Here is a 24,844-nt window from a genome sequence, read left to right on the forward strand (position 1 = left end):
GAGTTGAAATGCTGCAGATTTCAGTTTTCAGAAGCTGTAAAACTTGCTCTTCTCTCAGCTGCTGTCTGTCTTTTCAGTGCATGATTGGCACCGCCCACCTCCGGCTGTCCAATCAGCTCATCAGAAAAGCAGCTGACTCCACCTTTCCTCCCACCACAGGTGTCCACACTCCATCAAGGGATAATCCTGTCATTGTGTCCCTCAGTAGAGTCTCAGCACCGTGTTGTGTTACACTGAGAGGTGTCTCTAATATTTTGTCCACCCTGATTGTTGCTCACAAGCTGGATAAAATATTAAAAACACCTTTCAGCAGAGACACGCAATATTTCAATCATGAATTTGTATTTAAAATATGTGTTTAATTACTTCCAAGTATTTTGTATTTGTATTTTGCAGACAGAAAAAAAGATGTAATTTGTAACAAAATACTTTAAGTGCTTTTATTTTTATATTTGAAATATTTAAAATACATTACTAAATCTGTTATATTAGTCTCAATTAAGAAACATTTTCATCCCCAGGTTTAAACCGTAGGGAAAAAAAATGGACAGCAGTTAATCATGTGACCTGTCAGGTCACATGATTACACGCTCACTGTGAACTACAGTATTTCCTTTGTGTTCCTCGTGACCAGGGAACCAGACTTATACACTGACTGTACTAGAAAATAAGAAGAACGATGAGAAGAACTCCCCGACAGTGTTTCAATAATTTTTCTGTCCATGTAATGTTCCTGTATAATAACCAATTTTGTATTTGGAATTATTGTGATTGTGGTTTCTTTTTCATCCATTTACATTTGGGAATATAATATGCCCCATATAAAATAAAAAAATATTTAACTTTTTTTGTGTGTGTTTGTTTGTTTTTCCAGTTTCATTTTTGTCACAAAATATAATATATCTTATCATATAACAGTTGAACAAGTGAACGTTTTGAAAAAAAATATTCTATATCTGAATTTAAAAATATTTGGAACTATAATATTTCCCATAAAAACATTAAAAACTAACTTTTTTTTCAAACAGCTGAACCAGTCGTTTTAAATAAATAAATATATATCTGACAATAATAATAATAATTTTAAATTTTCGATTTTAGAGTAAATAACAAATATTCATGTGTTTCATTATTGCAGAACACTTGTTTCTGTCGATGACATGTCTGTATTTTGAAGTCAGCTGGTTCACAGGATTCGTTTCTCGACACAACCCCCCAAAAAAGGTCCGATAAACGTCATGACGTAAAAACTGCCGTCGCAACCAGGAAGTGACGTGTTGTCGCTCCGTCAGCCTGTGTTGATGTTTTGTGGACTGGACGGTGGAGAGCAGAACGGGAAGAAGAAGAGACGCTTTTTGTTTTTGTTCAACTGAACCGTCGAAGAGGAGCCGGGTCCTGGTTCCTAAGGCCCGGTTCGGTTCGTCAAGAGCCTCCGCCCGGTGATCAGAGCCGAACGGCCGGACCGAGACCGAAAACACCGAGACATTTGATCCAGAACGGGAGGACTGTTCACCCTCTGACCCCCTCCCTGCCTCCCTCACACATACACACACACACACACATACACACAACACCATGACGATTCTGCCGAAGAAGAAGCCCAGCTCCGGGGTCGGAGTCCCAGACCACGCCGATGACAGCGACCGTCGGAGCGGCTCCGACCCGCACCAACACCCGCACCCGCACGCAGGGCGGCCCGGAGCCCGGCCGAGGGCTTCCCCTCCGCCGTGGTCCTACCAGCCCGCTCCGCCCTCCGCGAGGGACGACAGGCGGAGCATCGAGGCGAGCTCCCGGCCGCAGCAGGCCTCTCCGCCGCCCGTCGGCTCCGTGTCCCCGGTGGGGCCCAGCGACGGGCGGGACGGCAGCGGCGGGATGGTGGCCGGGCCCCGCGGGGAGCTCGTCGTTTCGGCCGGCGGAGGCCTCGGCAGCTGCTGTTCCGGGCCCGGGCTGAGCAAGAGGCGGCGGCAGGCGGGCACCTGCTCCGGCGGGGTGGTGGCAGCTCTGGCCGGTGGAGGCCAGCCCGGGGTGACGGGACCGGGAGGAGTCGGGTCCAGCCAGGACACGGAGGAAGGAGCCGGGAACAACAGCGAGGACGAGTACGAGAACGCTGCCCGGCTGCAGTCCATGGACCCGGCCACTGTGGAGCAGGTAGGACGCTAACGTTAGCAACATGCTAATGCTAATGCTACTGTGGCTACACAGGTAAACGATACGTGTTATAAACGATTGCGACAGGTTATAACCGTCAACAGAAACTTCATACTGAATTAAATTCAAAATATATTTTAAATAAATCACGAATTTTTAGGTTTATATTTATTTAGTGACACAGTAATGAGCTAAAACCTGAATATTACAATGAACATTTAAAATAATATATGCTTTCTGATTGGCTGGCCGGTATGTTGATACCTGTGTTCACCTCAAACACAGCTCGGGTCACATGCTCCACCTTGGTCTTATTAAAGCACAGGTAACCATAGCAACAGCACTGATGCTCCAGTTAAAGGAAAACTTTATTTTAGTATTTTCCAAACTGGACTCTATTTTTCCTTGTTTTTTAGTCTATGGGTGTATTCACAATCAGCCTTCATAAATATGTCATCAATAACATTTTAGGAAAATAGTTCAATAAGATGTTCAATAATGTAGCGTAACTGCATTAATGCTCAGTAAGCTGGTCAGCTCTCTCGTAGGGTTCAAACAATAATCGGTTTCACAATAAACTGCAATAAAATTCCAGAAGTGAGTTTGTTTTGTGTCAATGAAAACAGGACGTGATGTCACTTAACACAAATTAGGGCCACAACTGATGATTATTTTCATTATCAAGTAATCTGTCAGTTATTTTCTCGATTCACCGATCAGTTATTTGGTCCATAAATTGTCAGAAAATAGTGAAAAATGTCGATCAGAGTCCAAGATGACGTCCTCAAATGTCTTGTTTTGTCCACAACTCAAAGATATTCATTTATATGTCAGAGAGAAGTAAAGAAACCAGAAAATATTCATGCATTTTGACTTTTTTATTTAAAAAAAAAGATTGATTAATCAGTGGAGCTCCACCTGTTTTCACATTTGGGCCTATTTGGTCCAAACATGTGAAAACAGGTTGGACCTATTTTTCAACAAGCGATCAATCTGGCAATAATTTCTCCAGCAATCGATCAGTTGTTTGGTCCATAAAATGTCAAAAAAGAATCCCTCTAAATGTGACAAAATATACACAGAAAATGTTCACATGCTCAAAGTAAGTAATATACATGAGTTTATATCAGGGATGATTAGTCATTGGTCGATTAATCATTGATCGATCAGGTAGATTTTAGTTGATCTGTTGTCAAATAAATATGTGAACAAGTAATTTTTTTTGCAGAAAAATTAAGCTTGCCTGTTTTTTGTCCTTTTCTTACCGTGTTAAACTGAATATCTTTAGGTTTTGGACGACAGAACGAGACATTTAAAGACAACAGTTTGGAGAAAAACTGCAGTAGATTAAACATGACAATTTTGTCAATTTGACAATTTTTTTCTTTTGTTGTTATTTTATAATCACTGAGAAATAAATCCTAAAGGCTACTGAAATGTTGAACCCTGCAGAGAACATGTTGTGGAAGTAAAGCTTCGATTCAGGGTACAGGCAAAGTTTTTATATGTTTAATAACAATTAATCAATTCATTGGTTGTTAATTTTAATAGTGATCGATTCAGGACAGTGCTAACAATGGACCTAGACAACAGAGAAAAATGATTTATTTAACTCAAGGACATCAGAAAGGAGAGCAGCTGGTTTGAAGATAAATAAAGAGACAAAGTGAGCCGGGCAGGTTGGTCCAGATTGAACCAGCAGTTCAGGACTTTTTAAATATTTTCAGGGGATTATAACCACGATAGTTATGATAACTGCCATCATTTTGTCTCTATAATCATGATATGAAATGTTCAGACTGTTTCATCTTTACACCGTCGATAATGGAGCTGTGAGTGACACACCAACAGCCAATCAGAATCAGAAATACTTTATTGATCCCTGGGAGGAAGTCGTTGATGTTACAGGCAAGAATAGGAAAAAAAATTATATACATATATATATATATTTATGTGTATATGTATGTATGTGTGTATATATATATATATGTATATATGCAAAGACAATTATAAGAGTAGAAAATAAGAAATATATAAAACTATGGACGTTCTACTACAACATATAGAAGTGATAATATAATATATACAATAAGAACTGAACAAGGCCCCATTTCCCAGAGCCTTCATAGCGCTACATGCGTCGGAAGTTGTACCTTAAGGTCTCCCTCAAGCTTACAGGCTGTTTCCCAACTCTGGGAAACAGCCCAGGAGACCTTAAGACACAACCTACGACGCACGTAGCGCTACGAAGGCTCTGGGAAACGGGGCTCAGGTGAGTTGTTCGGTCACGTGACAAAACAAATGCAGAACAGGAAGAATAAAAAGGAGGTCAGCTCACCAGCAGGCAGTTTATTTTTCATTCAGTCCATCACCTGTGTGCCGCCTTTGATAAATGAAGTAGTTAAAGTTAAAATAAAGCTGATCCCTTCAAAATAAAGTCCTTAAATTCAACTTTTTTGTCTGAAATGAAACATTTTATTGTGATACAGTTTTATTCCAACCAATGACAGGGTGATGCATTCAGGGGTCAGCGTTCAGGTTTTTTTCTTTTATCTAGAGCTGCAATGATTAATTAATTATTAAATGAATCTCCAACTATTTTTAATTGTTTAGAATATTTTTTAATTAAAAATATCAAAATTCTTTGATTTCAGCTTTTGAAATATGAATATTTCCTGGTTTCTTTTATGACAGTAAACCGAACATCTTTGTGTTTTTGACAAAACAAGACATTTGAAGACATCAGCTTGGACTGTGTCATTTTACAAACCAAACCACTAATTGATTAATAATTGATTAATTGAGAAAATAATCGTCAGATTAATCAATGGTGAAAATAATTATTTGCAGCCCAGCTGTTATAAACCAGAGCTGTATGATGCAGTAAACGGTGATGATGAGACATTTGTTGACTTCTGAACCCAACAAATGTTTTATTTCATTTGGAGAAAAAGATCTGTAGGTCAGGACGTCTCTGCAGCTCTACAGGACACATTTTAACTGCAACAAAAATCAACAGTTATAAAACAACAACAACAACAACAACAACAAAGATTAAAGTTAATTATCACGTTTAATCGGGGACTGCAGTGTTCACAAATTGTCAGAAAATAGTGAAAAAAAACAGTTTTTCAAAGTCCAGGGCGTCTTTAAATGTCTCATTTTGTCTGAAAACTAAATATATTTAGTTTAATATGATAATAAATTGAGTAACGCAGGAAGTCTCCATATTTGAGAGGCTGAAAACAGCATTTCTGCATGAAATATTACTGACCAAAAAAAAAACAACTTGACGATTAATTGATTTTTTTCTCATAGTTGTCAGATTTATTGTTCTTTTACTACACTGGATGATCCTTATTGTTGAGTCCTGACATTGTTCTAATTGTCCATCTGTTCCGGTTCATGTTCACAAAAACAAAACTCAAACAGTCCAGAAACTGTAAACAAGAGTCATGTGGTGGAAATGTTGCTCCGTCATTGGTCAGACGGTCGGACAGTGAAAGGAGCTCAGTCGGGTTCTGTTCATGTTGGGTTCTGTTGATCTGGATCAGATCAGCAGACTGCAGAGGACTGAGCTCCTGTACTGTAGGACAGCAGATATGAAATAATCAAATGATGAAGACATTTCTCACTTCATGTGTCTCCTGACATTCATAATCTGGTAACAAAGACACTGTTGGTTCTCCGCTCACCAAACCAGGAAAAGAAAACATTTTTTAACCAATGAAACGACACAGAACGGTGCACTTCCTGTGATTGTGATTCCTGTGTGAGCTGTTGTTCGGGCCTCACAATTCTCACTAAAATGTGAATCAGGATTTTATGTTCAGAGACCTTTATTTTGAAATTTTGTTTTGAAATGATACTTTTGTTTGTTTCTGCTCGTTTTCTCTCGTGTCAGGTTCTTGTTGCACGGTAATTGTTCAGGATGAGTCACTGCCTCGTAGAAAGAAAATAGTTCCTACATGAAACTGTTAACATGAAGATCTGTGAATTATCTTAGTAACCAGGACATGATTTCTGGAAAGAGACACTGGTTTTGAACTCCATCCGTCCATCCGTCCATCCGTCCATCCGTCCATGTTGTTAGTCTACACTGTTTCTGTTGTCACATGTTGGTGGTGCAACCAAACAACACACCTGTTAAACGATTGGCTGGTTGTGTGTCACTCGAGCTCCGATCGATATATTGATTCAATGTTTAATGACCCAATACGATCAATCCAAAGAGAAAATATCTATCAATCCATTTCATCTTTAAGATGCGCCTTTATTTTGAAATTCCCATGGCATAAATGTCTCTGAGTTCAGTCATAAAACTGTTAAATCATAATTTAGTTTCTGTTTGTGAGTTGACATAAAAGTACCTGAATGTATTAAATGGACAGATGATATCTGATATTGATCACAGACCCCTGAATTGAATCATATTGTGATAATTGATTAATTTATTAATCCTGTCGCAGTCTTGTCCATTGAAAAATAGGTCCAAACATGTGAAGACAGGTTGGACCTGTTTTTCAACTAGTGATCAATATGGCAATAATTTTTCCACCAATTGATAAGTTTTTTGGTCCATAAAATGTCAGAAAATATTGATGAGTGTTTCCTAAAGTCCTCACATCTTGTGTGAAACTGGAGAAACCAACTTTTCATTAAATTAATATGATTGTAAAAATTGTTGTGCTTTAGTTTTGTTTAGTTTTTCCGTGAATCGTTTCTGATGGTGTGTAATGTGAGACGCTGTGTTCACCACAGAGGTGTGTGAGGAGTCTCAGTGGCTCCTGTGGCCTCCACACCTGTATGTGTGTGACAGAACACACAGGTTCCTGTTATTACTGCAGGAACACCTGTGCAGCACCTGAGAACCTGTCAGCATCTATTTATAAGAACCTGTTCTCATTTTACTGCAAACTGGGTCTGAAGCATCAGGAACTGCAGTGTTCACATCCTTTACTGCAGTAAAAGTACAAACACCACACTGGGAAAGTACTGCATTCAAAACCTTCAAGTCACTGGTTCCCAACCTGAGGTTGTGGACCCCACTAGAGCTCGCCAAAGCTGCACTGGTGAGACGTTTTGATTTTAATACAGACAGACAGCAGGCCTGTATCTCAGCCTTTCATTCATTTATGTGAAACATAATAAATGAACCTGTTATTGCTTTACAATATTATTTAGTATTTTATGACAGTAAACTGAATATCTTTGAGTCGTGGACTAAACAAGACATTAGAGGACGTCATCTTGGATTTTGATCAACATTTTATGACATTTTATGGACCAAACAACAATTAATCAAGAAAATAAATTTCTGATTAATTGAGTCTGAAAAGAAAGTTTAGTTGCAGCCTTAAAGTCGGACTGATTTTCCTCGATCGTCCTGCTCCGAGCGAACAGTTACACATGAAGTCGTGTGAGGTGGTCATGAAGGTGACGTGAAGTGTTGCCTCCTTCCACAGCGACGGCTTTTCTGCACCATCTTCAATCCTTCAGAACTTTTATGAAAATAAAATATGACCACACGTCACACTTTGTCCCCTTAAAATGTGAAAAATCTCTGAATGCTGTCAGTTGTGATGCAAAATTGTTTTTTTTTTCCCACAAATCATGTTCAGTCAAATAATTGCAGTAAGATTTTTAATACCATATCGCTCTGCCCTAATCATCAGACTATCAAGTCTTGATTTGTAAAGATCATTGGTTGGTTTTATGTCAGTTACATCTAATAATTCTTCTTTAGTTTATCTGGTATCAGGTGTGACCTAACAGCCAATCAGCTGCACTGTGTCGCCTCTCAACTGTTGTTTTTTTCATCTGGACTCAGATGGTAGATGCTGCGAGCAGGCAGAGGAAAAAAATATACTGGATCGATTTTGTTTATTGGAACTGGAAAAACTAATTTTTGAGCTGCAGTAATTAATTGAATAATGGTTTATTAATAAACTGCCAACTATTTTGATAACTGATTAATCGGATTGAGTATTTTTCTCAGAAATGCTGATACTGATTCCAGCTTCTTGAATGCGAACACTTTACTTTACACTTCCTGATTTATTTTTATGGACCAACACATATGATCAATTAATCAAGAAAATGATCGACAGATTAATTGATAATGAAAATATCATTGTGGGAGACACTTGGAAAAAATAGGTCCAAACATGTGGAGGAGATGGAGGCACGTCCAACTGACAAGATCATGACAGGATTAATTAATGGATTAATCAACAAAATAATCAACAATGAAAATAATTGTTAGTCGCAGCCTTTGTTCATTTTGATCAATTTTGATATTCAAATTGTGGCAAATAACAAATATTAGGAAAACTTGTCTCTGATGCGACGTTCGAAGGAAATAATCTGTGTTGTGTACAAACTTCCTGCAGATGTTGAGTTCACTGTTCCACATGTTCAGTTTCAGTTGTTCTGTTATTGAATATAAAATGAAATATACATAAAATTTGTCACTTGTCACTGAAAACTGTTAATATTCAGCCATCCAGGTCCATTAACAGCTCTGTGTGTGTGTGTGTGTGTGTGTGTGTGTGTGTGTGTGTGTGTTCAGCAGGAGCACTGGTTTGAAAAAGCTCTGCGGGAAAAGAAAGGCTTCGTTATCAAGAAGATGAAGGAGGACGGAGCGTGTCTGTTCAGAGCCGTGGGTGAGTCTCTCTCACACACACACACACACACACACACACACACACACACACACACACACACACACACACACTCTTCCTCCTCAGGTGTGTGTGCGCAGTTCCTCTGGTCACCAGCAGGTGTCAGTATCACAGCATGTTTTCAGTGTTTACCTGTTGAACTGTTGTAATTTAAATGATTGTGATATAAAATTATTTTTCTTTCCTTTTTTTAAAACAACAAAAACAAAAGGCGTCATAGTTCAACAAATAATATTTGATTTTTAAATCAGTAAATAAATAAAAATCTTCTCCTGTCATGTCACCTGTCTCACCTGAAACTGTCTCTCCACATCTCTCTCGTGTTGCTCCGTCACATGACTGTTTAGACGTGTGCATCAGATTAGAGACATAGATGAAGGAGTCCCTCATATATATTTTTAATCTTGGAAGAGGAAGGAAAATCGCTGCTCTAATTCATGTTAATGTGTTAAAAACAACATACATGAAGTTTGGATTTATTTCAGGACTACTGTGTCTTTAAGGCTGCAACAATTATTGAATTAATCACCAAATATTTTGATCAGTTATTAATCCGTTTGAGTCATTTTTAAGACAAAGAAAGTCTAAATTCTGGTTTCTTTCCTCCTCTCTGACAGTTAACTGACTATCTTTGAGTTGTGGGCAAAACGACATTTGAGGACGTCATCTTGTACTTTTTTCACAATTTTATGGCCCAAACAATTAATTGGTTAATCAAGAAAGTGATTATTCAATAAAGAAAAATAATTGTTATAGCAAAGACTTGTGAAATAGGTTCAAATGTGGCGCACGTTGACAGGATTTGTCAGTAAATTTTTTTCAGAAGTTTGAGTTTGGCTCAAAATCTTAAATGAATTAAGTGTGTGAGCTTGTTGCAGTGAGAGGTGTGGTCAGAGTTGCATTTAGTGAAATTAAGTTTATTGATTAAAAAAAGGTTGTTTTCTCTCGAGTACTGCAAACCTGTTTGGGTTTACTGTGTGATGAAGCTGCTTCCTGACTGTTTTCTACTGAACTCTGACAACAGAGGGCGCTGTTACACTGACAGACTGTGTGTGTGTGTGTGTGTGTGTGTGTGTGTGTGTGTGTGTGTGTGTGTGTGTGTGTGTGTGATGGGAAGGTATGTGTAAATGTGGGTCACAGTGAAAGATGAAGGTTTCTGGTTCTCCCTTTAAGACGGTTCCATTCAGCAGAGGCAGGTTGGGTTTCACATCACAGCTATTATGTTGTTGCAGTTATGTCATCACATTGTGTGTGTGTGTGTGTGTGTGTGTGTGTGTGTGTGTGTGTGTGTGTGTGTGTGTGTGTATTACCTGTAAAGTTATACCTGTCTTCCTGTTGTTATGTGATAAACTCAGTTTTCTCCTGAGTTTCGGTCCAAACTCACACACAGAGTCTCCTTCAGTCTGACTGCTGCCCCGATTCAAAGTCCACATCGAGCCAAGATCACTCCAAACACTCCTCACAGAGTGTGTGAGTGTGTGAGAGTGTGTGTGAACCCCAGCATCCAGGCGAACACTTTGTATTTTGAATCTGTGGTCATTTTAGTCCAGAATAATGTCGTCACTCTGATGTTTTTTGAGATGTGAGGATCATCCTGCAGAGTGACGTGTTATTTATGACCTTATTTTCCATTTGCAGTTGGTACTGTGTTGGAAGTGGTGGAGCAAGAGACCTAAAACACAAAAAACCCCACACACATCACACAGACAGCGTTGAAGACAAAAAACAAAAAGTACATAAAAACACAGGATTAAAGGAAACAACCCAGCTCAGAAGTACAGTGCGCACATAATCAAAGTGTTCGGTTATAGATAACTTTTTTCTGTCCAGTTATAAAGTTCATAAATGTGTGTGACGCACAGGGGACAGTTTCTTCAGGTAAAAACAATGTAATGTGTAAATGTGACTTCCTGGAGCAGCGAGGGACGGGACGCCTGCAGCTCTGATTCCTCTGAAACAGAAGATAGAAAGATGTTTGGAGAAACTTTGTCGAGTGATAAATATCACAGTCTTCTGATCTGTTTCTATGACGACAGCATAGTTACACCAGTGAAAATGTCTGAAGTCGTGGTGGTGATGTCACTGGAGGTGATGTGACGTCTTTGATGTCGATCTGTTGTGACGTCTGTCATGTCTCCTCCGGGACGCTGTGCTATAGTGGTTATAGTGTGGTCAGGTCAGAGAGATCTGAAAACAGTTTGTGAAATAAATATTGGCAGCACCGAGGAAATTACACCCGTTTGAGAAGCATTGAAAGTTTCTGTTCGGGGGAAACTGACAGCACGGGCCACGAAAAAGAAAATATAAGTAGGATCAATGAACTACAAGTGGAAATTTAGGAGAAGGAACTAAGAATATTCAAACATTTTTCTGACGGGCAGGAGCTCTGCAGGACTGATGCCAGATCTACAAGCCGAGCAGGAACCTGAACTGTTCCCACACATCCTCATTTAAAGGACGCAGGCGGTTCTGTGGTTCATTCATGTTCTCCATCGTGTGACTGACTCACACGTCAATCAGCTCGTCGTCTTAAACTGACATGTTCCTCATCAACGGCTCACAATGATGAACTGTGGTTCTGCATCACATTAATAAATCTGCATAATGTGTCGTCTGCACAGACAGTGACAGTGGTGTTCCAGCTGCAGTTAGACAGACAGACAGACAGACAGACAGACAGACAGGTGGACATCAGTGTCTTCAGGTCCCACTGAAGTTACAGTGAAGAAAAAAATGTCTGACAGTTTCTTGTTTCTCTCAGTTCACTTCTGATTCTTCTCACTTCTATTTTCAGAGACTTGTTTCTCTGCTCTGTCACATTTCACAGAAATCATCTGTGTGTTTTAACACACACACACATACACACACATACACACACACACACACACACACACACACACACACACACACACCTGTCTATCTGAAACAGAAAGTGGACAACGAGGTGTGAAGACAGTTTTGAGACATCAGACATGAAAGTCCAGCTCTGTGTGTTCGTGTGTGTATGTGTGTGTTTTTCTCTGTGTGTGTGTTTCTCTCTCTGTGTGTGTGTTTGTGTGTGTGTGTGTGTTTGTGTGTGTGTGTGTGTGTGTGTGTTTCTCTGTGTGTGTGTGTGTACTTTTACTTGTAATGGAGTATTTCTACATTGTTGTATTGATACTTGTATGTGAGTAAAGTATCCGAGTACTCAGCAGGGTGTGTTTGCTGTTGTCAGGTCACATTCCTGTTGTGCAATGAAACTTTCAAAGAACTATTCAGATTATTTACCTCAGTGTTACAAGTATTTTTATGTAAGATTAAAATATACTTAAAGTAATAAAAAGTATCTGTAATAATAAATTATATTTCATCTGCTAAATACATTTTGTTTTAATGATCTGGATAAAGTAGTAGTAGTAGTAGTAACTAGTAACTAAATTAATCAGATGCATTTATTTCAGTAAAAATATTATTATATTTTTAATATAAAAACAAGTATTTCCCTCTGATGTTGTGGAATAAAATGAGAATACTCAAGTTAAGTACGACAAAATTATACTTGAGTAAATGTATTTAATTACTTTCCACCACTGCAGAGTTTTGGTTCTGTCAGTCTGTGTGTGTGATGAGCGGTGCGGCCTGCAGGAGGCGCCGCTGTCAGAACTCACTGTCTGAGTGGTGTTGTTGTTTGAGGATGTAAATGAAGCTGAGCGTGTGATGATGATGATCAGGGTGTGGTTACACTGCTGCTGCTCTCCACCAAAACACACACACACGCACACACACACGCACGCACACACACACACGCACACAGACACGCACACACACACACACACACACACACACACACACACGCACAGCCAATCACAAACCGCCTGAAAACATTTGGACATGAAACCAACAACCAGGAGATAAATCCACTAAACATCTGAGGGCTGAACGAAGCTTCTGTGTCCTGAGAGATTCAGTCACATGACAACATTCAAAAATAAAATATACACTGAATTTAAGCATCATTTTTCCACATTTAAAATAGTTTGGAGGGATTTTGTTGTAGAAAATAGTTTTTTTTAAGGGTGATGATATATTAATATAATATATTTTTATTTTATCTGTCTACATTTTAATAACTGTAATAATCAGACAGTGAATGTGAGAATGTTGCCCAGATATAAAACTGGAACAATGACTCTCAGATATTCTTCTGTTTCTACAGATGATTGGTAATATAAAGGTGGAAAATATTAGTTTCTCTTTATTTTACTCTTCAATATGTATTATTGATGATTTTCATGGTCACTTGTCAAAATGTTCAGCTTCTCTGACTGATTAGATGCTGCCAGGGGAATAAAAACAGGAATACGATGTTCTCTTTATAAATGTTAATAACTCCTTATTTATTCAAAGATTTGGTTTGTTTCCTGTGTTCAAAACATATGTCATTAACTATTGTACAGTTATTTTCTTCTTTTTTTTTACTTTTTATGTAAAACGTAGAAGAAAGAAGCAAAAAATGTTAATGAAATGTTCAAATTTGTCACATGAACTATTTAGAAAGAAACAAACAGGAAAATGTTAAATGTGGACCTTCAGTGGGCGATGTATCTCAGGAGAGACTTAAGGTCACATTTAAAATAGCAGTTTATTAATTTTCCAAAATATTTCTATGTGCCCACTCATTTAATCTGATACCCGTGGAGGGGTTAAATATTTTTATTTTTATTTTTATTTTATTGACCTCATGGTCTCCTTCCTTCCAGGGAGTCACTGGTTTGAATCTCAGCTGTCTGAGCGTCTTTGAATGCAGCACGTAACGAAACTAAAGTGACGGACAGAGCGTCTGTCTGTCTGCAGCCAGTTCAACTGGTTTTACTGACATGACTTGAAGGACTGAATGACATTCTGCTCCCAGCTGACCGACCTGTCTGATCTGCCTCCTCAGTGTTGTCGAGTGTGTTGTCATGGTAACGCTGTCAGTCATCCCTAGAGGCTGTTTCCGTCTCAGTCCAAACATCCTGTCAGGCCTGCTGCATTTGATGCTGTCATAAGTCTGCAGCTTTACTGCCGGCGATCGTGTTATTGATCGGAGAGAGTCTGATTGGTGTTTTCAGTGATTTAAAGGGATAGTTCGTATTATTTGAGGTGTTACTTACAATAGATGGCTTTACCTTTCTATCAGACAGACCTTTTTGATGGGAAAATGAAGTTATGTAAGACAAACCAACCTCACTCCAGTGATAAAATGAGTAATTTTAGCTCAGAACACAGGAGTTGTTGGTCGATTTGTTAGTTTGTTTGTGTTATTGTTTGACTTAAGTGAATCTGAATGAACCCTTTAACATACTGTTTGGTGTTTGAGTCATGACTCTGCTGTCAGTCACTCAGCTGTTTGTCAGTCTGTCATACGACCCGTCTGTCAGTCGGTCACATGACCTGGTCAACTGAGGACCTTTAAAAATAGAGCTGCAGTGTTTCCTCATTGTTTTAATGAAAAAGTTAAACAGAGTCGAGGTCACTGACCGTCAGACTCCGACATGCTTTCACTCGTGATCAGATGGACGCAGTCCGCAGGAGGAGCACAGACTCAGTGATGTGAAGCATCAGATGATGATTGAATCGTCACACTTTTTAAAAGCCACTCAGACTTTGAGCAATATTTTTCTACCATTTTCTGATATTGTATGGACCAAACAATTATTCAGTTATTGGAAATATTATTGCCAGATTGATCCCTAGTTGAAAAATAGGTCCAAACATGTGAAAACAGGTGGATTTGGACCTATTTTTCAATTGACAAGATTGTGACAGGATCACTGATTTGTCTGATCTGTTTGGACATTAGCATGTAAGCTAACTTGCAACGGCCGTGTGTGTGTGTTTGTGTCTCCCTGTTTCTTCTCAGTCATGGCACACGGCCATAAACCCCCAGGACGCAAACACACACACACACACACACACACACACGTTCAGCCCGCACAGACGTGTCTGCACGCTGCTTTCATGCCGTCCAATCATGTCTTTTCGCTGACGTTGAATGGAGTTGCACCACATTAGACAGATCACAAGTGTGTGTGTGTGTGTGTGTGTGTGTGTGTGTGTGTGTGTGTGTGTGCGCCCTCTGTCAGCGTGCCCTCTGACCTGCTTTACTGTAACATCCACGACGTCTGAGTGTTTGTGTCCAGACAGTTTGAGTAAACAGTTTGAGTGTGTGTAAAGAGGAAACCCTGCTGTTTCTCCATCAGTCTGCACGTACAGACGGGCAGATCTGGGCTTAAGGTGGACTTTCTCTATAGGTCTGCTCACACACTGACCTCTGTCTCTGTCTGTGGTTTGATTGCTAGACACTTTTGTTCTCAGTTTTTTTAAATCAGATTGTGCGTCACAGTTTCAAAGTGAGCAGTGAGTTCGGACAGACACTGAGACGTGTCAGACAGTACTGACAACTCTGATAAAACCTGCCAGGACTCAGAGTTCCTCTGGACAATAAAAACAACTTAACGTTCAGGATGTTTGAAGCTTTGACTTTTTACAAATCAACTTTGGTGGACTGAAGGGGGCGCCGTAATGTACATACACATGTATGTCCATGAGTTCCACTTGTTTTCATGTTTGGACCTATTTTTCAACTAATGATCAGTCTGGCAATAATTTTCCCACTAGTTATTTGGTCCATAAGTCTGAAAGTCTGGACCCAAATGAATCTGGTGTGAATTCGCCCAGAGTGAAGCCTCTTTTACTGCAATAAACAATCTTTGGTTGGAGTTCAGACACAAAAACAAGCATCTTTTTAGAATAATTAGGGACAGCTGATATGATTTTTCACTTTCACCTGCCACCTGATGAACGTCAGTCCAATATTCGCTCTGTTTTAGCTCTGTTGTTGGTCTCCACCACCTCTGAGGGAACTGTCTGTCTCTTTAGCTGCTAAATGTGGAGCTGATGTTAATGTTAGAGGAACTTCTAAAATCTTTAAAACATAAACATTGTGTAACTGCTAAATTAACATTACCATAAGATTGTCCAACGTTGGAAGTTATTTATTGGTTTGATTAACGGTTTACAATCTATAAAAGAGTGTTTGTATTGATTAGTGATGGTGGCTGATCAGACTTTCATACCGTGTGATCTTAATCTCGTTGCACTGTTAGTTTAGTGTCCTACATTTTGGCCCCAATGACCCAAAAAAAGTTCAAGTTAAAAGTCAAACTGTCGGGTCACCTGGAGCTGGTCACTGAGAGCTGACCCAGAGTCAACACACACACACACACACACACACACACACACACACACACACACACACACACACACAGTTCAACTGGTTCAGTATGGTGGCTGGATGGGGTCATGTGGTGTCATTGAACCTGACAGGAAGTTGGTTTCCTGCTAAACAGGAAGATAAACTTCTGCATCATGGCAGTCAGGGAGGGAGGGGCGTTTAAACCGAGTGCTCCTCAGTCAGTCAGTGACACTCCGTCCGGGCTGATAGACCTCAGCAGAAGAGTTGTGACTTCACTGCTCTCTGATTGGTCGGTTGGAATGATCATTGAGATAAGTGAGCAATTTTACTACTGCCAAAAAATCTGTATGACTTTAAGTGTACACTATATTTAAAACATTTTCAGCTCTTTATGTTTCTGTCAGACAGACTTTTTGACAGGAAACCACAGCTGTATCAGACAAATCTCACTCTCTACAAACCAACCGAACTCCATCGACAAAATCATAAATTTAATCTCAGAAACCAGCTGGTTGATCTGTTAGCTTTTTTGAGTTATTGTGTGACTTTGTGTTTTTAAAAGGTTATTTTTGATTCATTAAAGTCACACAACACAGACACACTAACAGACCAACAATTCCTGTGTTCTGTGAGCTAAAATTACTGATTTTGTCAACAGAGTTTGGTTGGTTTATGTGTGGCTGCTGATCCTGTCCACAGCAGGACATTGCATTATGCAATTTATAGAAATATTTTTTCTTTTCCCCACAGTACATGAACTAAACGTATCTGATTGGTCTCATGTGTGTTACTGCGCTGTATCATCTGTCACTGACTTCACCAATAATCGGCATCTTCATTGATCATTTTGTTCTGTTTGAGCTTCCTGCTGACAGTTTATGGCAGCCTGTCGGTCAACTACAGCACCCAGAATGCAGTGCAGTCTGCGGGCCAGTGCCGGTGGTCAGGCTGGTGTCAGAGAGCTGCGAGCTTCAGATAAAAACTTTATCGACGTCACTCCCGCCCCCTTTCTTAGAATAATGTCTGGGCTGACCAATCAGAGCGCTCGCTGTGGTTTTCTCTGTGTGTGTTTGTGGTTTATTAATAATTCTGCAGAAGTCTATCTATGTTGTTTCTCAGCAACTGACAAATATTTACTGGATCCTCTGCTCTCTTCTCTCCTTGTTTCCTCTCCTCTCTTGTTTCCTCTTTTGTTTCCTCTCCTGGTTTCCTCTTTTGTTTCCTCTCCTCTCTTGTTTCTTCTCTTTATATCACCTCCTTTCCTCTCCTTTCCACTCTTTCTCTCCTCTCCTTCTCTCCTCTCCTTCTCTCCTCTCCTTGTGTACTCTTTCTGGCTGTGTTAGTGGAAATGTTAAGTGTGTGTGTGTGTGTGTGTGTGTGTGTGTGTGTGTGTGTGGGATGTCCTGGATGACTCACACACACCCGGGTGATGTGGAGGGATTTTCCCTTGTTGTGTTTCTGCTCCTCAAACCTCTCTGTGTTCATTTGCATCTGTGTGTGTGTGTGTGTGTGTGTGTGTGTGTGTGTGTGTGTGTGTGTGTGTGTAATATCTAATTGCAATTATTTTGACCAACATTGAGATATGATTTTTTTTTTTCATGTAAAACCACATTAAAACGATGATGGTGTTTTGTTTTTCTGGGGATCTGAAGTAAATAAAGATGTTTTCTGAAGTCTTCAGATTGATGTGTTGGCCAGAACACCTCTGCAGCTCCACATGATTTCATTTAAAATGATATTTTGACACATTTTTGTCTTTAACAAATATTGTGGAACCTGTGATTTGAAAGTTGCAGTAGACCAGAATGCAGTTTCAGTAAAATTTCAATTAATTGTTAGCCCTAGCCTTAGTTGGTGATTAATTTAAAAATGGACTAATAATTGATTATGCAATTAATGGTTGCAGCTTTAAACAATTAACCTCCACTGACAGAGCGACCTGTAGAACTGCAGGTTGCAGCTAATAAAGCTCACAGTGATGTTTATGGATTTTACATCCTGGAGAAGAAAAAACTCATATTTGATTCGACTGAAACATTTAAAACAAAGAACAAGTTTTATTTCTCAAATAATTTGATAAGAAAAGGAACCAGAATCAGAGGTGTTGTCAGTTTTTCATATTTATACACAACCTGTCACATAACCTGGGCTTGTAAAACACACACACACACACACACACATACACACACCCTCTGTGGTATGCAAATGAGCTTCACTTTGGTCTGATTTCCAGCAAGTCACATGGTCTGTTACCACGGCGATTCTCAGAATCTCCCCGACAACTTCCTTTTTCTCATCAGCGGGGTGTGTGTGTGTGCATGTGTGTTAAAAAGTTAGTCAGTTGTGATGTTGTTGAAGGAGGTGATGCTGCTGAGTGATCTCTCTCTCTCTCTCTCTCACACACACACACACATGCACACACACACGCACACACACACACACACACGCACACACACACACACACACACAGGGAGTCACTCATAACAAAACTAACACACGTTTGAGCAGCAGCAGCAGGTGTGGATCGCAGAAACATGGAGGGAATCTCCCAACACTTCACCCAGTGTGTGTGTGTGTGTGTGTGTGTGTGTGTGTGTGTGTGTGTGTGTGTGTGTGTGTGTGTGTGTGTGTGTGTGTGTGTGTGTTTGACAGAACAGGTGAAAGGAAGGTAGAGAGACTGTTGCACACAGTGTTTCTGGGAGTCATTAATACTCCAACCACTGGTTTGTCACTTGACCCAGTCATCGTAACCCGTTGTATTTTCTAGAAAGTCGACATGAACCAGCAGGTCGACCCACAACCCGACCAGCACATCACTATTTCTTTTTGTCGAGTGGAAGCAGAGCTGCAGCTGCGGCTGCATGTCGCTGTCTTGCATGTGTAGTTGTTGTTGTTCAGTGGAGATTTTCTTCTTCCTTTGGTGTTTATCTGCAGATGACAGCACTTGTAAGCGTTATACAGTCCACAGGTCCAGAAGAATTGCACCTAAAAAAACGAGTACCGCCACATCTTCAAAAATTTGGCGTTGACTTGGTTCATGTGACATCACCATCATCCATTTATGTCATGAATCATGTGACCGTGTGTACACGGCTTTGTAAATCTGGCGAATAAAGAGTTTGTGTGTTTCTCTGATTGACATCTAACCCAAACCGTCTCTGTGTCTCAGCTGATCAGGTGTATGGAGACCAGGATATGCATGAAGTGGTCAGGAAACACTGTATGGACTACCTGGTGAGTCACTCACACACACCTGAACCTGAACTCACCTGTTGTGTTCACTGACAGTCTTTTACTGCTAGTATCGAAGCGTCACTACTAATAAAGTTGTTTTTCCTTCCAAGATGAAGAACGCCGACTACTTCTCCAACTATGTGACAGAGGACTTCACCACATACATCAACAGGAAGAGGAAAAACAATTGCCACGGCAACCACATCGAGATGCAGGCCATGGCTGAGATGTACAACAGACCGGTGGAGGTGTACCAGTACAGCACAGGTGAGTCTGTCTGACCACAGCCTCCAGATCTGTGGACGTCAGCCAGTCACATCCCACCAACCTGTCCGTTTTTTCCTCCTCTCCTCCTGCTGCTGCCACAGAGCCAATCAACACGTTCCATGGCATCCACCAGAACAACGACGAGCCAATCAGAGTGAGCTACCACCGCAACATCCACTACAACTCGGTGGTGAACCCCAACAAGGCCACGATCGGCGTGGGACTGGGACTGCCCGCCTTCAAACCCGGGGTACCAAGACACGTTTATGTTGAAGTCTATTTTTAGTCTAGTCTAATTTTAATTAATGTTCTGTAGCCCATATTTTAGTCTAATTTTAGTTGATGTTCTAGTCTAATGATCGTGAGTGTATTAGTGTAATCTTAGTCTAATTTTAGTCAATGTTTTTGCCTCATTTTAGTCTGTGTTTTAGTTTAATTTTAGTCTATTTTTTTGAGTGTTGTAGTGTTATCTTAGTCTAATTTTATTCAATATGCTGACGATTAAAGTTCTCCGTCCCCTGTCAGTACGCGGAGCAGTCTCTGATGAAGTCAGCGATCAAGACGTCGGAGGAGTCGTGGATTGAGCAGCAGATGTTGGAGGACAAGAAGAGAGCGACAGACTGGGAGGCCACCAACGAGGCCATCGAGGAGCAGGTGGCCCGAGAGTCGTACCTGCAGTGGCTGCAGGACCAGGAGAAACAGGCCAGACAGGTACGGAGGGAGGAGGGGGCGGAGCCGAGCATCAGGCTGAGCAGGTCCACTTTTTACAGGAAACTGATCAGTAAAATAGGTGTCAGTGTATTACCTACAGTAGATGGAGATGTTGGAAGCTAAGCTAAAACAGTAACTTCTGGCTGCTCTGTATTCCTGAACAAAATGTTGCACTGTTCGCTATTTATCTAGAAAGTTTTAAAAAGTTCTATTATTTTCTAGCTCAATATAAACGTAAAAAATATTTCATTGTTGTTAATTTGCTAAACAGTTTTTAAAAAAAGCTAAAAAAAAAAAAAAAAAGGTGGGAAAACGTTATATTGTTTGCTAGCAAGCTAAAACGCAAAAACAAAAGACATTGTATTGCTGGCTAGCTAGCTAAAACATTGAAAAAATTATGTTGTTTGTTATCTAGCTAAAAGGGGGGAAATTCTGTACTGTTTGCTAGCTAACTAAAAAGATAAGAAAATTAAACAAAGAACCATTCTGTTTCTTGGCTAGCTAGCTAAACATTTGGTTAGCCTAGTTAGCCTACTCCTGATAGCTCAGCAAAGAATTATTTTGCTTAATCCATCTCACAAAGGCAGCCAGTTTAAATGTTAAACCTGCAGTTTAAGTTTAAAGTTAATACTGTTAATAACACACAAACACACGTAGCAGCAGACCTGTGAGCTAAAATGACTGATGTTTGGTTGGTTTGTAGAGAGTGATATTTGTCTGATATAATGGTGGTTTCCTTGAGAAAAGTCTGTCTGACAGAACGATAAAGAGATGAAAATATTCTAAATATCTTTAAAAACGGTATGTAAACAAACCTGGTCATGTGACCTGGTCCAGTTTGGTTCTTACTCTTCAGTGACCTCGCGTTACTTTCCTCATCACACTTGCCATCCAGACTGATTTACTGACAACAGTCGTGAACATCTTTTCTTCTTTCAGCCCCGTAAGGCCAGCGCCACCTGCAGCTCGGCGACAGCGGCAGCTTCCAGTGGACTGGACGACTGGAGCGCCCGGTCACCGCGACAACGCGACTCCGACCCCTCCCACTCGGACCTCACGACTGCCCCGTCGACCAACAACAAGCCCCCCTCACCCGCCGGAGCCGCCCTCATCCTGAGCAAACCCCCATCGCCCTGCGCGCCAGGTGACACACACACACACACACACATACACACACACACACACACACACACACACACACACACACACACACACACACACACACTCAAAATTTTAAAAGTTTTTCAGCGAAAAATGAAAACAACAATGATCAAAATATGATTATTTTCACCACATTGAGCAGCCATAACTGTGTGTGCTGTGTGTGTGTGTGTGTGTGTCTGCCTGTGTGTGTGTGTGTGTGTGTGTATGTGTGTGTGTGTGTGTGTGTAGGTCCCAGTAATCAGAGTCGTCATCATTTGGAGTACAGAGCCATCATGCAGGAGATGTCGCCTACAGCATTTGGTAAGACACACACACACACACACACACACACACACACACACACACACACACACACACACACACACACACACAGCCATCAAACACTGGCTGCTCCGCCTGACAGTCGGCACCATCAGCAGCGTTTTAACCCCAGAATAGAACCAATCACAAGATTTTGTTTGTTTACAATAACTTGAGTATAAAACAGCAGCAGCATGTTGAAGATTTGTGGTTCTTTTGTTAAAACTGATGTCGACGAATAATATTACACCACCAAATACTGTTACTGTTGTACTGCAACCATGTTTATCACTCCAGTTATTGCAGTACTGCAGATACTGATACAGCTGTCAGCAGTCCTGTAACAGTCAGTCAGTTTCTGTTGTTTACTGTCAAACTTCAACAGGAAGTGTGTGTGTGTGTGTGTGTGTGTGTGTGTGTGTGTGTGTGTGTGTGTGTGTGAGGTGAAACACAGGCCAGTATCACTCTGAGAAAACACACACACACTCAGTTTCGGTGTTTATGTTTCTAACAATTGCCTGTTATCAGCAGACAGAAATGTATTTACTGTATTAAATCATAAAATGAACATCTGTTCTGAACCAGAATCGCTGTTCTTGTTAATTAGAGTTCAGATTAATGCCGAATGTTTCTCTGAATGAGTCAGTGTCTGTTGATGAGTCATAATAAATCATTAATAATCTTTTAGACAGAGTCGATGTTTATAACTGTTAAATTGATTAAAATGTTAATGGAGTTTGGCAGCAGTGAGACTATTTTTGTTTTCATGATAATAGACAGAATTTTACATTTACATTGCTTCTGCAGTGTTCCTGCAGTGTTCCTGCAGTGTTCTCGCGGTGTTCCTGCAGTGTTCTCGCAGTGTTCCTTCAGGAGGAAAAGAATTTCAAAGTATTTAATATACAGCCTGTGGCTCCAACTCACTATTTAAACTGCTGTCCTCATTTTTGAACATGCAGTTGTTGCATATTTAGAAGCAAATTTTTGACAGTTTTTCTCAAAAAGTGAAACAATTAATCATTTATCAGAATGATCTTTGCATCGTCATTTTGGTGCACAAAAATTCATTAAATCAGTTACTGTATCTATAATCTGTGGGAAATCTTTCCCCTGTAAAATTGATATCAGTCTCAAACATCCCGTATCGGCCGGGCTCTACTCCAGACTTTTCAGTTTCAGATCTGAACCAAATTTCAAAGTGTGGAACTTCTCAAACAGCTGAACTTCGATCCAACAGGAAGACGACGTCTCAGTCCAGATCCAGCTGAATCATGGTTCAGTTTGTTTCTCAAATGAAAATATTTTCTGGATAGTTTAGACTTTCTGACAAATTGTTAGGACTGAGAAAAGCAACGAGCTGCAGTTATAAAAGCATCATTTTTTACTTGTCCTCTCACATCTTTTGTCCTGCTTCTCAAATTAGCTGCTTTTATCTGTTTTATATCATCTTATTTTCAATATTTTAGGGGTTTTAGGCTGTAATAGGAAAAAAGAAATACTTTGAAGACGTCTGTGGAGCCTAGAAATTGATAGAATGTAATAAAAGGTTATCAAACAAGTCAAAAGCTTCTTTTAATCAATAATACTGTTGGAAAAGTCAAATCCTTGTCAACAAACCAGAAGTTTGTTTTGTTCTGATGTGAGTTGACTCTGAGTAGTGAGTCCGTGGTGTCTGTAAGCCTGTGTGTGTGTGTGTGTGTTTCAGGTCTGACAGACTGGGAGGACGATGAGATTCTGGCGTCGGTTCTGGCCGTCTCTCAGCAGGAGTACCTGGACAGCATGAAACACCAGAGCGCTGCCGCCGCCATGCATCGAGAGAGGGAGCCGTCACCCGACAGCAGCTGATAGCTGGCCGACACACACACACACACACACACACACACACACACAAAACCACACAATTACAATGATGACCTTTGACCTCCCCCTCACCCCGCCTCCTCCTCGCCTTCCACCATCCTGACCCCGCCCCCCTCGCCTCTGACCCGCAGAAGGAGATCGACCAGGGAAAAAATAAAACATTCAACAAAGAAATGCACACTTGTTTTTTTCTCCAGACGTTACAACTCATCCGCTCATCACTCTCCTTTCTGACGTCTCCTCCTTCCTTCCCTGTTTCCTTCCCTCTTTTCCTCTCTGTCTCGTTTCCTCCCTCCAGCCAATAGTGATCCAGAGTCATCAGACACGCCCCCTTCAGTTTTCTGGTGTCCACTCAGGTGGAGCTCAGTCTTAACGCTGACATGTTGTGATTTCATTTCCTGACATTTTAAACATTTTTTTTGGGGGGGGCAGCTGTGAGCAGAAAACACTGACAAACGTTCATCATCAGGTTCAGTTTTAATTTGTTAGCTACGTGGCTAACAGGGCCATTGGCTTCAATGAGGAATGCTAATCAGATGTCTGTCAGTAATCCTGTAGGCTAAGTTAGCACACTCTTTAGTGAGCGAGCTATCACCTGAAGTCTTACTATGTTTTACTGCTAGTTCTTTTTAGCACTGCTAGCAAGAGAAATGTTTTCCTGCTTGCTCTGCTCGTTGGCAGCCATTGTGTGCAGGAACCAGAATCAAAAACCGTGTCACACTAATCATGACAGAAAAATGGCGACCAGTCTGTGTCAGTGTCCTGCAGACTAAGTTAGCATGCTCTTTAGTGAGCAAGCTATCACCTGAAGTCTTACTATGTTTTAAAGCTACTTCCTTCTAACAGTGCTAACAAGCTGTGTTGCTGTTAGCTTTAGCTCTTAGCTGGAGATTGCAAATTTGTTTTTTGCTCATTTTTAGCTCCCAACAGGTGAGGAATGCTAATCAGAATTTAACAGAACAAGCAGTCTAAATGTGTGTCAGTGTCCTGTAGGCTAAGCTAAAATGCTCTCTAAAGACATCCTGCTAGCGCCACATTGCTGTTAGCTTAGCAGCCAATGGATAGCTTGTTTAACCCTGATTTTAACACCTCTCATTGGTCCCACTGGCAGCCATTTTATGAGGGGAACTCAGACTAGAAATCGAAAGTTGTCTCATGCTAATCAGAACAGAAAAAGACGACCAGTCTGTATCAGTATCCTGCAGCCTAAGTTAGCATGCTCTTTAGCAAGCAGGCTATCACCTGAGCTCTTACTATGTTT

General features: G+C 40.5%; 1 protein-coding gene across 2 annotated transcripts; it reads left to right on the top strand.

The window, feature by feature from the left end:
• The first annotated feature begins 1,277 nt into the window (after positions 1-1,277).
• otud5a (OTU deubiquitinase 5a) lies at positions 1,278-24,234 on the top strand. Of its 2 annotated transcripts, none has more exons than XM_084720135.1 (9): positions 1,278-2,148; positions 8,720-8,813; positions 19,217-19,281; positions 19,392-19,548; positions 19,650-19,798; positions 20,074-20,259; positions 21,199-21,403; positions 21,652-21,723; positions 23,429-24,234. In XM_084720135.1, the coding sequence occupies exons 1-9, from the start codon at positions 1,576-1,578 to the stop codon at positions 23,566-23,568; spliced, it is 1,641 nt and encodes a 546-aa protein (XP_084576261.1). In that variant the 5' UTR covers positions 1,278-1,575; the 3' UTR covers positions 23,569-24,234. The 2 variants fall into 2 exon arrangements, with proteins under 2 accessions (XP_084576261.1, XP_084576262.1); XM_084720136.1 differs by having other exon boundaries at positions 8,723-8,813.
• The last annotated feature ends 610 nt before the right edge of the window (positions 24,235-24,844 follow it).

This window comes from Lutjanus erythropterus, chromosome 6 (genome assembly GCF_056507025.1).
Source record: "Lutjanus erythropterus isolate fLutEry1 chromosome 6, fLutEry1.hap2, whole genome shotgun sequence".
NCBI classification, from domain to species: Eukaryota; Metazoa; Chordata; class Actinopteri; order Lutjaniformes; family Lutjanidae; genus Lutjanus; species Lutjanus erythropterus.